Raw genomic sequence first — 13,184 nt, 5'->3', positions numbered from 1 at the left:
CGTGCGGTTTGAACATTCACCAGCATAACGTATTAATTGAGATATGTAAATACCATACGATGAAGCAGGGGATGTGCTTCTACTGATTAGAAATTTGAATTATATCGTAAAATTGAAATAATCACGTTTGTTATGTATTGTTAATGATAAATTCCAATTCTTCAAACGCCTTCAGTACACACCAGTGGTAAAATACACCTTATCGTTATTTATTCCAATCTAGATAGTTCTGAAATTACGCATCTTTTTCATGACGCCATAAACCAGAAGACGCTATCTGGGGCACTGTTTAAACAATATATTGTACATATAACGTCTTTAAGAGAAATGTTTAAACCATCGTAAACACTCAAAACAAAGCATTTTTATGACTTTAATTTGTGTTTCATAAAATTCGACCATTATCTATCAAAATATTTAAATGTTCACTTTCTCAAAATTTTTCTCCCTCAGTTCATGTTTAATGACCTTTTTATGTGACACTTGACCAAAAAGGAAGTTGTCTAAGCGACTGTTTTTTTTTCAGATTGGACTAAATAGCGATATATTACATGTCAGCTGATCGGCAACGTCATGATTTGTGTGGGCTGTTCCGATCATACTCTCACTTTATATGCCATTTTATGAATGAGATACCCGAGGTCAATCGGTTAAAAAAAACTCATCATAATCCAGATTACCAGGATTGAAATTTGTACGCCAGACTCGCGTTTCATCTTCAAAAGACTCATTCGCGACACTCGAATAATAAAAAAATAAATAAGGCAAAATATAGTACTAAGTTGAAGAGCAATAAGGACCCAAAATGGCGATATTAAACAATGACGTAAGCGTATATGTATTCTACGGACAAATGCACAAATATGAAACTGAAAGTCACTAAAATACGGAAACATAAACATACGATGAAAAAAATTTGTTGAAATAAAATTGACAATGGAAATGGGGAATGTGTCAAAGAGACAACAACCCGATCAAAGGGCAGAAAACAGCCGAAGGCCAACCAATGGGTCTTCAACACAGCGTGAAAATCCCGCACCTGGAGGCGGGCTTCACTTGGTCCCTCAACAAAATGTCTACTTGTTCAGTGAAAATGAACGTCATACTAAATTCCAAAACATTAAAATTAATTAAAATTAAAAAAAAACATACAAGACATACAAAGGCCAGAGGCTCCTGTTTTGTGAGAAATCAACCCTTCCCTATACCTCTAGCCAATGTAGAATAAACAAACACACAGCAATACGCACAGTAAAACTCAGTTCAAAAGAAGTCCGAGTCCGATGTCAGAATAGGTAACAAAAGAAACTAAGCAAAATGACAATGATACATAAATTAGCAAACGACTACTAGCAGTTACTTAGATGCCAGCCCCAGACCTCAATTAGACTGATTAAAAATTATGTCTTCATCATATGAATATCAAGCACAATCCCTCCCGTTAAAGGTTTAGTATCATACCATCATCAAATATATGAGAAGAACATAACCCGTATCATACCAACAACTGGTTTTAGAATAAATGTGTTTATTTCCGATGCAAAGACCCTATGAGTGAATCAATATTAATACCAAAATATGCCATCTTAAATGACCTGACAACAGTATCGTAACTATATCCCTTCTGAATAAGTCTGTTTAAAGGTTTGGTTAGCTTTTGAGGTGAATGCCGACATTTTTGTGCTTTGTGTAGAATATTACCATAAAAGATTGGATGTAAAATACCTGAACGTATAAGATGTCTGCATGTTGATTTATATTTACGAATGATGTCCTTGTACCGATGATAAATTTAGTAAATGTTTTGACTAGTTTGTGATATCGAAAACCCTGGTGTAATAAATTTTCAGTAATACAGAGATTTCTTTCGTTAAAATCAAATACGTTGTTACATACGCGAGCGAATCGAACAAGTTGAGATATATAAACACCATAAGATGGTGACAAGGGAACGTCACCATCTAAAAAAGGATAATTAACAATAGGAAATAAAAAATCATCTCCTTTATCATAAATTTTGGTATTAAGCTTCCCGTTAAAGATATGAATATCAAGATCCAGAAAAGGGCAGTGTTCATTGTCAGTATTAGCTTTATTTAAAGTCAGTTCAGCAGGATGAATCTGTTTAGTGTACATACTGAAGTCGTCATTATTGAGAGCCAATATATCGTCCAAATATCTAAAAGCAAATCTTCTTAATTAAAGGTAAGGTAATCAATTAACTTGGTCCAAACCTGTCTAAGTCAAATCGTTGAAGCATGTCTCTAATTTAGATTCACAAGTCAGGAACAGAGGGCACCACCAACAATGCCACCTAAGGCTGAGGCGGGACATTTCATAAGTGGGAGTCGCACAAGGACGGAGTTCACCCACTGGGAGCAGAGGGCTCCACCAAATCGGGAGCGTTGCCAGCCATCGCCAGCCATAGATAGGCGCACTCAGAAACAGCCTCAGCAGAGGGGACAGGTGGTACCCCCTGTAGGGAATGTGGACGGTAGGGGCATTCCTACACTCCAGGAATGCCTAATACCGGGGTGTCCTATCAGGGCTCTTTATATTCAGCCACACGTCATGTCTGATCATGTGGCTGAAGTTTTTAGGGGCTCTGGATTCTCTGACAACGCCAATGTAAAGGGAGCCCCTAATGACCAGTATAGCCAAGAGGCTCACCGGCAATGCTTTGCCGCCGTCCAGGAGAAGGTGAGCCAGATGCAGAAAATACACATTCATTGTTTTTCTGGGGGGAGGCAGGAAGCCAGAATGTGGAGGGAGGCTTTTCCCAGGGTGTACTTCGGCTTTACGGCCGAAGTACACCCTTGGAAAAGCCTCCTTCCACATTCGGCTTTACGGCCGAAGTACTGAGTTTCAATGAGGAACAGCTGGGAATAATGGTGTCGTCCCTGCCACTCAACACAATTCTTATTGAGAGTTATGCACCATACTTTAAACATTCATGGATGTCCAACCTGGGTCATGGACACCCAAATTACAAAGAGGAGGTAGCTAGGGGGCTCCTTAGTATTCCGCGCAGGAAGTGACCTGGCAACTTTGCTGGCGGCCACCACCAGCAATGCCCGGGCCCTGTACGGGGTCTAGGCAGTTAGAGGGAAAGAAAGACAGAAGACCCAAGAGGATGTAAATAATTGTATATAGAATAGGGAAGTCCAGACAGGACAACCACCAGAAATAAGTCCAGAGAGGACAATTATTTTTGAACTTAATTTTGTTTTATTTTCTTGTGAAAATGGCCTGCTACCCCCATGATTAAGGGTGCATCACAGAGTGGTTGAGAGGGGGAGCTGGGATCGTTGCTAGAGGGGATAAGGGGCTGGCTGTACTTGCAATTGGGGTCCACTCAAATTTAGTGGCCCCAACTAAATGTTAAAATATATATTCTACAGTGTTTTTTGTTTAGGCTTTGTCTGAGGGAGCCCGCCCAAAAAAACTTAACCAATGTATTACAATTTCGGACCATTAGGCAAACAGGGAATAAAAATTCAAAAAACTCCAAAAAATATAAAGTCGGGGGAGTGTGGTATTCCCCGTTGGTATTTAGCCAGACCCTACCGGATATAGGCAGCGATCCCATCATGCTCTTTCTCTTTCCGGTTTAACTTGCAACGACGACAGTCAATAGTAATATTATAACCAAACAGAATCCATATTATCCAGACCAACACAGTTATCAGCGGCCTGTGGTAAGTTGATAATATAATATCGGCAATCACAACAGTATTATAAAGTATAAATACACCGGCAGTAGAAAACATAAACAACACAAACATAGACTATCAAATATTATACAGCAAAAATAATTTCAACTTAAACTATCATGAAAATTTATTCTTTATCTTGTATAAAAAAAAGAATACACTGAAACTGGAAATTGAAAATTAATCTATTGAAATGGCTAGACTTAGAAATGAGAGGCGAATGATGCCAAATTAATAAACTACCAACACGTTATATAATGCTAAATCATAGACATCACACAGTTACCGAAATCAAGCTCATATTGATTACACACTATGAAATCATGTGCTTTCTAAAATTTGTAAGATCGACCATTATTACTTTGAATAGCCCTCACATTGTCGCGTCATAAATATTACAGAAAACATGATATGAATTAATGCAACATCAGTTAAACGATATAAAAATCTCATAAATCATTTAAGAATACAAATCAAAGTAACAAACACAAACTGTAGAAATCACATGAACTCAGTAGTTAAACAATGTTAAAATATCGAAGTCAATTCAGAAGACAAATGAAAGTAACACACACAAACTGTGGGAATCACATGAACTCCATACAAATTTCGAGTATGATTATCGTTCTCAGACTCAGAATTCAACTATTAGTAATCAAAATAAATTTTGTGTTTCGAGCACCAATTGTGTACTCCGACTACTGAGTAAAGTTTTATGACCGAGAGTTTAGGTTCGCTGTGTAAGCGTCTTCTGCTTTGCATGCATTCAATATCGTCATCGGTAAATTTACCAACCACACGACTATACTGATACCTAATGATATTTAATATTTAAGACTGTGCACTCATGTCGCTAGTGAGTTGAGACACATAAATATCGTATTGGTGAACCTATTCGTGATGGTGACCATAAAACTCGTGTAGTGTCGATTTCAGTTATTCTTCTTCATAACACTGTTGTAGCAGTTTTATGCATACCCCTGCTTATAAAGTTCGTGCGGTTTGAACATACACCAGCATAACGTATTAATTGAGATATGTAAATACCATACGATGAAGCAGGGGATGTGCTTCTACTGATTAGAAATTTGAATTATATCGTAAAATTGAAATAATCACGTTTGTTATGTATTGTTAATGATAAATTCCAATTCTTCAAACGCCTTCAGTACACACCAGTGATAAAATACACCTTATCGTTATTTATTCCAATTTAGATAGTTCTGAAATTACGCATCTTTTTCATGACGCCATAAACCAGAAGACGCTATCTGGGGCACTGTTTAAACAATATATTGTACATATAACGTCGTTAAGAGAAATGTTTAAACCATCGTAAACACTCAAAACAAAGCATTTTTATGACTTTAATTTGTGTTTCATAAAATTCGACCATTATCTATCAAAATATTTAAATGTTCACTTTCTCAAAATTTTTCTCCCTCAGTTCATGTTTAATGACCTTTTTATGTGACACTTGACCAAAAAGGAAGTTGTCTAAGCGACTGTTTTTTTTCTTTTTCAGATTGGACTAAATAGCGATATATTACATGTCAGCTGATCGGCAACGTCATGATTTGTGTGGGCTGTTCCGATCATACTCTCACTTTATATGCCATTTTATGAATGAGATACCCGAGGTCAATCGGTTAAAAAAAACTCATCATAATCCAGATTACCAGGATTGAAATTTGTACGCCAGACTCGCGTTTCATCTTCAAAAGACTCATTCGCGACACTCGAATAATAAAAAAATAAATAAGGCAAAATATAGTACTAAGTTGAAGAGCAATAAGGACCCAAAATGGCGATATTAAACAATGACGTAAGCGTATATGTATTCTACGGACAAATGCACAAATATGAAACTGAAAGTCACTAAAATACGGAAACATAAACATACGATGAAAAAAATTTGTTGAAATAAAATTGACAATGGAAATGGGGAATGTGTCAAAGAGACAACAACCCGATCAAAGGGCAGAAAACAGCCGAAGGCCAACCAATGGGTCTTCAACACAGCGTGAAAATCCCGCACCTGGAGGCGGGCTTCACTTGGTCCCTCAACAAAATGTCTACTTGTTCAGTGAAAATGGACGTCATACTAAATTCCAAAACATTAAAATTAATTAAAATTAAAAAAAAACATACAAGACATACAAAGGCCAGAGGCTCCTGTTTTGTGAGAAATCAACCCTCCCCTATACCTCTAGCCAATGTAGAATAAACAAACACACAGCAATACGCACAGTAAAACTCAGTTCAAAAGAAGTCCGAGTCCGATGTCAGAATAGGTAACAAAAGAAACTAAGCAAAATGACAATGATACATAAATTAGCAAACGACTACTAGCAGTTACTTAGATGCCAGCCCCAGACCTCAATTAGACTGATTAAAAATTATGTCTTCATCATATGAATATCAAGCACAATCCCTCCCGTTAAAGGTTTAGTATCATACCATCATCAAATATATGAGAAGAACATAACCCGTATCATACCAACAACTGGTTTTAGAATAAATGTGTTTATTTCCGATGCAAAGACCCTATGAGTGAATCAATATTAATACCAAAATATGCCATCTTAAATGACCTGACAACAGTATCGTAACTATATCCCTTCTGAATAAGTCTGTTTAAAGGTTTGGTTAGCTTTTGAGGTGAATGCCGACATTTTTGTGCTTTGTGTAGAATATTACCATAAAAGATTGGATGTGAAATACCTGAACGTATAAGATGTCTGCATGTTGATTTATATTTACGAATGATGTCCTTGTACCGATGATAAATTTAGTAAATGTTTTGACTAGTTTGTGATATCGAAAACCCTGGTGTAATAAATTTTCAGTAATACAGAGATTTCTTTCGTTAAAATCAAATACGTTGTTACATACGCGAGCGAATCGAACAAGTTGAGATATATAAACACCATAAGATGGTGACAAGGGAACGTCACCATCTAAAAAAGGATAATTAACAATAGGAAATAAAAAATCATCTCCTTTATCATAAATTTTGGTATTAAGCTTCCCGTTAAAGATATGAATATCAAGATCCAGAAAAGGGCAGTGTTCATTGTCAGTATTAGCTTTATTTAAAGTCAGTTCAGCAGGATGAATCTGTTTAGTATACATACTGAAGTCGTCATTATTGAGAGCCAATATATCGTCCAAATATCTAAAAGCAAATCTTCTTAATTAAAGGTAAGGTAATCAATTAACTTGGTCCAAACCTGTCTAAGTCAAATCGTTGAAGCATGTCTCTAATTTAGTTTTCTTCCCCCTTTACGTCAATATTACTAGTTTGATTATTTACTGGAACAGCAAATGCTTACTTTCAGCTAGAGCGCTTCAATCCAAAAGACTTGCCGTATTTGTCCTATTAGAATAGAAAAAATTCATTATGTTCATGGGGCTTGGATTTTTACTGATTTTACCTTTCTAACGCTCGTGGTAAAATATTTCGCTTAACTGGCCAATCCGCAATAAAATCAGTATTATTCAAGCTCCCATGGATTATATCTTAATTGAAAAATGAATGTGAAAGAAAAAATGGTAGTAATTATCATATATTTTAAGTTGTTTGGTTACGAATTATTTAAATATAAAAATAACGGTTTAACAATAGCAAACTATTTTTTGTTCAGTACGTTTTAAGCCAACTATTCTTATAAATGATAAGTGCTCCCGACGCTGCATTGTAACAAAACATGTTAGCATCAATTTCTCGTTAATGTTTTATAAGTCGACTTCCACCAATTGGAAATAAGCAATTTTCAAAGAACACGAATTGAAACTCTTCAATATAATATAAATATCTAAGAACTACATACCTTAAAAATTTGAAAGATAAGCTACATGTATATCATTCTTATCACTGAATAACACACATTTGATTTAGAGACAATACTATGAGTCCTTCTAGTCCTCTTTAATGACTTGTATGCTGCAACATAGGCAAGAGATAACAAAATGTGTTACTGAGAATAGATTTTGTCAAGCTTTAAGCTTATCGCTCGCTTTTATTCAGATCGTGTTTTCATTTCAAATTCTATCATACTTAAGGACTTAACAGTTTGTCAATAAGACAGCAACCAAACGACAAAAGTAACAAAAAAATTCTTCCGATCTAACTGTCCATAAAGTATTTTCAACAATAGACAAATGTCTAAAAATCAATCAAGCTCTCAATCCCCTCAACCGTGAACGTTCTTTAAATAAAATGTACAGAATATATAAAAGATTTCAAAACAAAATGAAAGCACGCGTTATAAATTTCATGCGTCCGAAGCGCTTTTTGGATTTACCTTCACCAGGACAGGAACGTTCAAAGCCGAATAATTGAAAGCGAAATAATTTTACCTTTTCTACCCACGAGGCGTTTTATGCACGTAGTTGTGTTGACTTTTGTCTATTGTTAAAGCCGATTGTTGACTTTTGGATGTTTGTAAAATAATTTTATGATTGATTAACTAGATATAATCCAAAGCCGACACTAGTTTTTTACAGGACATCTTGGCTTTGGTTGACATCTAGATATAACTAAGACACGCTTTTAAAATAAGGATAGACTTATATTAAAATAAATGCGATGAGTTAGAATCCCTCATACAAATATGTTTGACAAATTTCATAAATACGAATACTGATATCTGACAAACTATGCCTTACAAAGATATCACATTTGTCGGTTGACAAGTTTTAAAACTGTTTGATACTGTTTGATTTCAGTTTGCATGGGACTTAACAATCGGTCCTATTACCAAAAACATCAAACATGTATAGTGAAGTAAAGTAAATGATTCCTAACATAACTACCATCCCACTTCTTGCAAAACACCTCTCGTAGACGACAGAAAGCATTCTTGTCGTCGTCATTATACCTCGTGGACGTTAAACTATGTTTGAAGTTACATTCAATGACCTTCTTCTATTGATGCAGACGGCATTGGATAAACATCACAACACAAGACTAAGGTCTCTTCGTATGAAGCTGTCAAAATAAAATTTTGCCAACTGCAATATGTCTGACACTCTCATTTCGAATTCTGATCAGTAAAAGATTTTTGCTATCATCCAGGATAGAATATATCACAAACTTTTCAGACTTATTGGTATTTACAAAGACAACAATGAAAAGGGCAAAGCTTTAATTTAATATAGGTAATATCATGACGTGCAATCTCTAGGTTTTTGTGTAGTGTTTTGTAAACTGGTCACTTTTTCGTTTCCTTTTTTACCATGGTGTTTTCTGTGGTGTTGTCCGTTGTAACAACCTCAGTTTAGTTACCTCCTCGACATATCACCCCCTTAAATTAACATACATATAAGCGACATTAACCAAAATATATACCTTTTGTTTAACTTTTAAAATAGATTAAACAATTTGTCCAAATCTTCATAATTTCTAAATGTCAAATGCCAGTGAAACCGAAATATTCGAAAAGAAACACTAGACAAAAGAAAAGATCAAACATCAAAGATTTATATGATAATTACTTGTTTCAATTATTTAAACAGGGTGTTGCAGAAAACAGTTTTAAATGTTCCATTCATCCAAATATACACTCTGGCGTAGTACAAGGCGTTACTAGTTTCAATTATTTCAACAGGGTGTTGTAGAATACGATTTTAAATGTTCCATTTATCCAAATATACACTTTGGCGTAGTACAAGGCGTTGCTAGTTTCAATTATTTCAACAGGGTGTTGTAGAATACAGTTTTAAATGTTCCATATATTTAAATATACACTCTGGTGTAGTACAAGGCGTTGCTAGTTTCAATAATTTCAACAGGGTGTTGTATACTACAGTTTTAAATGTTCCATTTATCCAAATGTACACTCTGGAGTAGTACAAGGCGTTACTAGTTTCAATTATTTCAACAGGGTGTTGTAGAATACAGTTTTAAATGTTCCATTTATTTAAATATACACTCTGGTGTAGTACAAGGCGTTGCTAGTTTCAATTATTTCAACAGGGTGTTGTATAATACAGTTTTAAATGTTACATTTATCCAAATGTACACTCTGGAGTAGTACAAGGCGTTACTAGTTTCAATTATTTCAACAGGGTGTTGTAGAATACAGTTTTAAATGTTCCATATATTTAAATATACACTCTGGTGTAGTACAAGGCGTTGCTAGTTTCAATTATTTCAACAGGGTGTTGTATAATACAGTTTTAAATGTTCCATTTATCCAAATATACACTCTGGTGTAGTACAAGGCGTTGCTAGTTTCAATTATTTCAACAGGGTGTTGTATAATACAGTTTTAAATGTTACATTTATCCAAATGTACACTCTGGAGTAGTACAAGGCGTTACTAGTTTCAATTATTTCAACAGGGTGTTGTAGAATACAGTTTTAAATGTTCCATATATTTAAATATACACTCTGGTGTAGTACAAGGCGTTGCTAGTTTCAATTATTTCAACAGGGTGTTGTAGAATACAGTTTTAAATGTTCCATTTATTTAAATATACACTCTGGTGTAGTACAAGGCGTTATTAGTTTCAATTATTCAACAGGGTTTTGTAGAACACAGTTTTGAATGTTCCATTTATCCAAATACACACTCTTGCGTAGTACAAGGTGTTGTTCCAGATTGTAAGGCTGGTATCTGAGTTAACCAGAAGTCCATTCGGTCTTTGTACAAGTTATTCTGTATCAACGGATGGACATCGAGAAGAGCATACTGCTTTGTTACAAGGTCATACTCTGGCCATTTTGGTACACCATTACCATTTACATTTCTAAAACAATCAAGAAAAAAATAGGAAAACGTTGAAATATCTTCTTAAATGGTCATTCCAAATAAAATACAAATAGAAAATAATCTTGTTACTTGTTTTTCTTATTATAAATCATTTTAATAATCATTATTTTTACAAAAGAATTTGTCCTTGTGCTGAAAACTTGAATGGGAACACCCCTGTTTAAATGTAGTATTAAATAGTATCTTCTTCTATATCATGCTGATTGTGATAGTAATCCATTCGAGATTTTTGCATTTGAAATGAGTAAATGAAAGAAGCAAGATGTGAAAATTGATAATTTATTAGGTATAAGGTTTAAAAAAATATGTTGCTCAAATGATGGCTCTAGGGTTATTTTTTCAAACAAAACATTGCCAGAGATTACTCGTGATAATTTTATTCTTATACGGTTGTCGCACACGAAATTCACCAAACAGGCGGAACATATATGAATATTCTATTTTAATTCACACAATTTTAATGTTGGAATACATAATATGTAAATTATTTTATTTGATGGAAGAATTTGCCAGAATTTATTAAAAAAAAAAGAAACTTTTTTTGTTAAGTAAGTCTAAATATAATATCATTTTTCAACTTGAGAAAAGAGTCATTAAAAAAAAAGTCGCCTGTAAATACAAATCGTTAGCTATTGTGTATATTTTCAATAGGTTTTGAATCTTGTTTGAATGATGTCTCATTGACATTTAATCCTACATATTCTTTTGTTTATAACTATATATGAAGTTTTATTTTACTTACCCAGTCTTTGCAAAATTACTCCAATATTTCATCATCTTCAGACTGAAAGAAATGTCATCATCGGTTGCAGACGGCAATGTTGATTTGAATGGGAAAATATATGGTAAATCATCACCATGAGCTGATCCTTTAAACCACTGGTAACGATTGAGGTAACTCGAAAATATAGATCTTCTTTTGTTGACATACTGAAACTGTTTTGTTTTATGATTGTTTATGGCATGAATGTTCAAACTTTGAACAGCAGGACTGTGGAAAAATAGGTCACTAAAAGAGTTTATAACATTTTGACCTTGATCCGCAATTGAGCCTTTATTTTGATATTTTTGACATATAGCATTACCTATAGCAGTACTGTTACGATAAAAATCTTCAGTAAGTGGTTGAACAATATGCTTACACATATAATCAGACGTTATTCCTTCTGATATGTTGAAGGATAATTTGTTCTGTAATGATTCCAGTGGTTCAAGCAATAATGACCCTTCTGATTCACATGTTCCTATTATAACGTCTAACGACCTAAAGAACTCAACAGCAGGTGAACGCTGATTTTGCATTAATTTACTTGGGTCATCCTTGAAATATGGTGCCCAGTAACCGATTTGATGAATATCAAGTGACCCTGAACTATATACGGGTAGTGATATCGATGCATTTAGAATTTCTTCAGCACTTTTACTTTGCATGCACAATGTTCGTTCAGACGGCATACCATTTCTACAGTTAAGTGACTGAATTACCATTTCACTTCCCAAAAAATGTTTAGGGGTATCAGAAAAAAAGCTGTTACTTGTACCACTTTGCTCAATTACCCGATGGAAAAGTCCCTTGTTTGCAGGAAATATTGCTTGCAAGCCTACACTAAATCCACCGGCCGATTCTCCAAACAAAGTAATGGATTGCGTGTTACCACCAAAACTTTCAATATTATCGTTAACCCACTGAATTGCTTTTCTCTGATCATTGAAGCCATAATTACCGTCTGACATACCGTCTGAAGTTGTAAAAAATCCAAACACATCTAACCGATAATTTAAAGTAACAACAATGACATCTCCAATGGCACTTAGGAAAGAACCGTCGTAAAACATGCCCTGTCCCAAAACATATCCACCGCCATGAATCCATATCATAACTGATTTTTTATGTTGCTCTGAGGCACTAGCAGGTACGTAAATATTCAAAAATAGACAGTCTTCGCTCAGCTTTAAATTTGGCAAGAATTCATCATAGCCTGGAGTGTATTGTTGAAAACACGATGGACCGAATTGTGTTGCATCTAATGTTCCATTACATGGACCATATGAAGCTGGATCTTTAAATCGAAGATCTCCGACTGGTGGTTTAGCGTATGGTATTTTCTTGAAAACAGTATAAACGTGTGTGATATTGTCAAATGAAACTGTTGACGAGATTCCCTTGACAGGACCAAGATTTGTTTGAACAGTAACTATGTCATCACTAATGACAGATATAACCATAAGTGACACAACAGTAAGCAAATGTTCCATAGTAGCTGGTCTCATCTAAAACAAATTTTCTCAGAATTAAATTTACTGTTTTATCAAAAAAAACAAAGTTATTTTGCTTTCTTCACATGAAAATTCCTTGTTAACATCTTATTGATCTCAACCCAAAAAAAACATTTGAGTGTCATTTCAAAGATTTCAACGACAATTTACTCTGTTCGTGTTGTTTAGTCTTTAGTTGATTTTTTTATCGATTTTTGTCATAGCATTATCAGTTCATTTTCGTCTTATGACTTTGATTATTCTATTGCTATCTTTCGTTTCTCTTTTGCTAGTTCAAGATTGCTGTTTTACCAGACAAGATGGGGCCATGGGACGTCAATGCTTGTCCCAAGCTTGTTAGGCAAAACAGCCGTTGGACGTCAGAGCAATATAGGACTACTCTTTTGCTTGGTATAACAAATAATAATAAATAACA

General features: G+C 34.7%; 1 protein-coding gene across 1 annotated transcript; it reads right to left on the bottom strand.

Moving 5' to 3' along the window:
• Positions 1-9,196: 9,196 nt before the first annotated feature.
• LOC127709626 (fatty acyl-CoA hydrolase precursor, medium chain-like) lies at positions 9,197-12,748 on the bottom strand. Its single transcript, XM_052215230.1, has 2 exons — positions 11,235-12,748; positions 9,197-10,469 (listed from the first exon to the last, which is right to left on the bottom strand). The coding sequence occupies exons 1-2, from the start codon at positions 12,746-12,748 to the stop codon at positions 10,277-10,279; spliced, it is 1,707 nt and encodes a 568-aa protein (XP_052071190.1). The 3' UTR covers positions 9,197-10,276.
• Between the last annotated feature and the right edge of the window lie 436 nt (positions 12,749-13,184).

The sequence above is a fragment of the Mytilus californianus genome, unplaced genomic scaffold, assembly GCF_021869535.1.
Source record: "Mytilus californianus isolate M0D057914Y unplaced genomic scaffold, xbMytCali1.0.p SCAF_7, whole genome shotgun sequence".
Classification (NCBI taxonomy): domain Eukaryota; kingdom Metazoa; phylum Mollusca; class Bivalvia; order Mytilida; family Mytilidae; genus Mytilus; species Mytilus californianus.
This window is presented reverse-complemented; position numbering and strand designations above follow the sequence as displayed.

Excerpts from the sequence above, each read along its gene's own strand:
- LOC127709626 (XM_052215230.1), bottom strand. The coding sequence starts at position 12,748 with ATGGAACATTTGCTTACTGTTGTGTCACTTATGGTTATATCTGTCATT. Across the intron at positions 10,470-11,234 it reads AGTAATTTTGCAAAGACTGG|AAATGTAAATGGTAATGGTG; the intron begins GTAAGTAAAATA and ends TGATTGTTTTAG.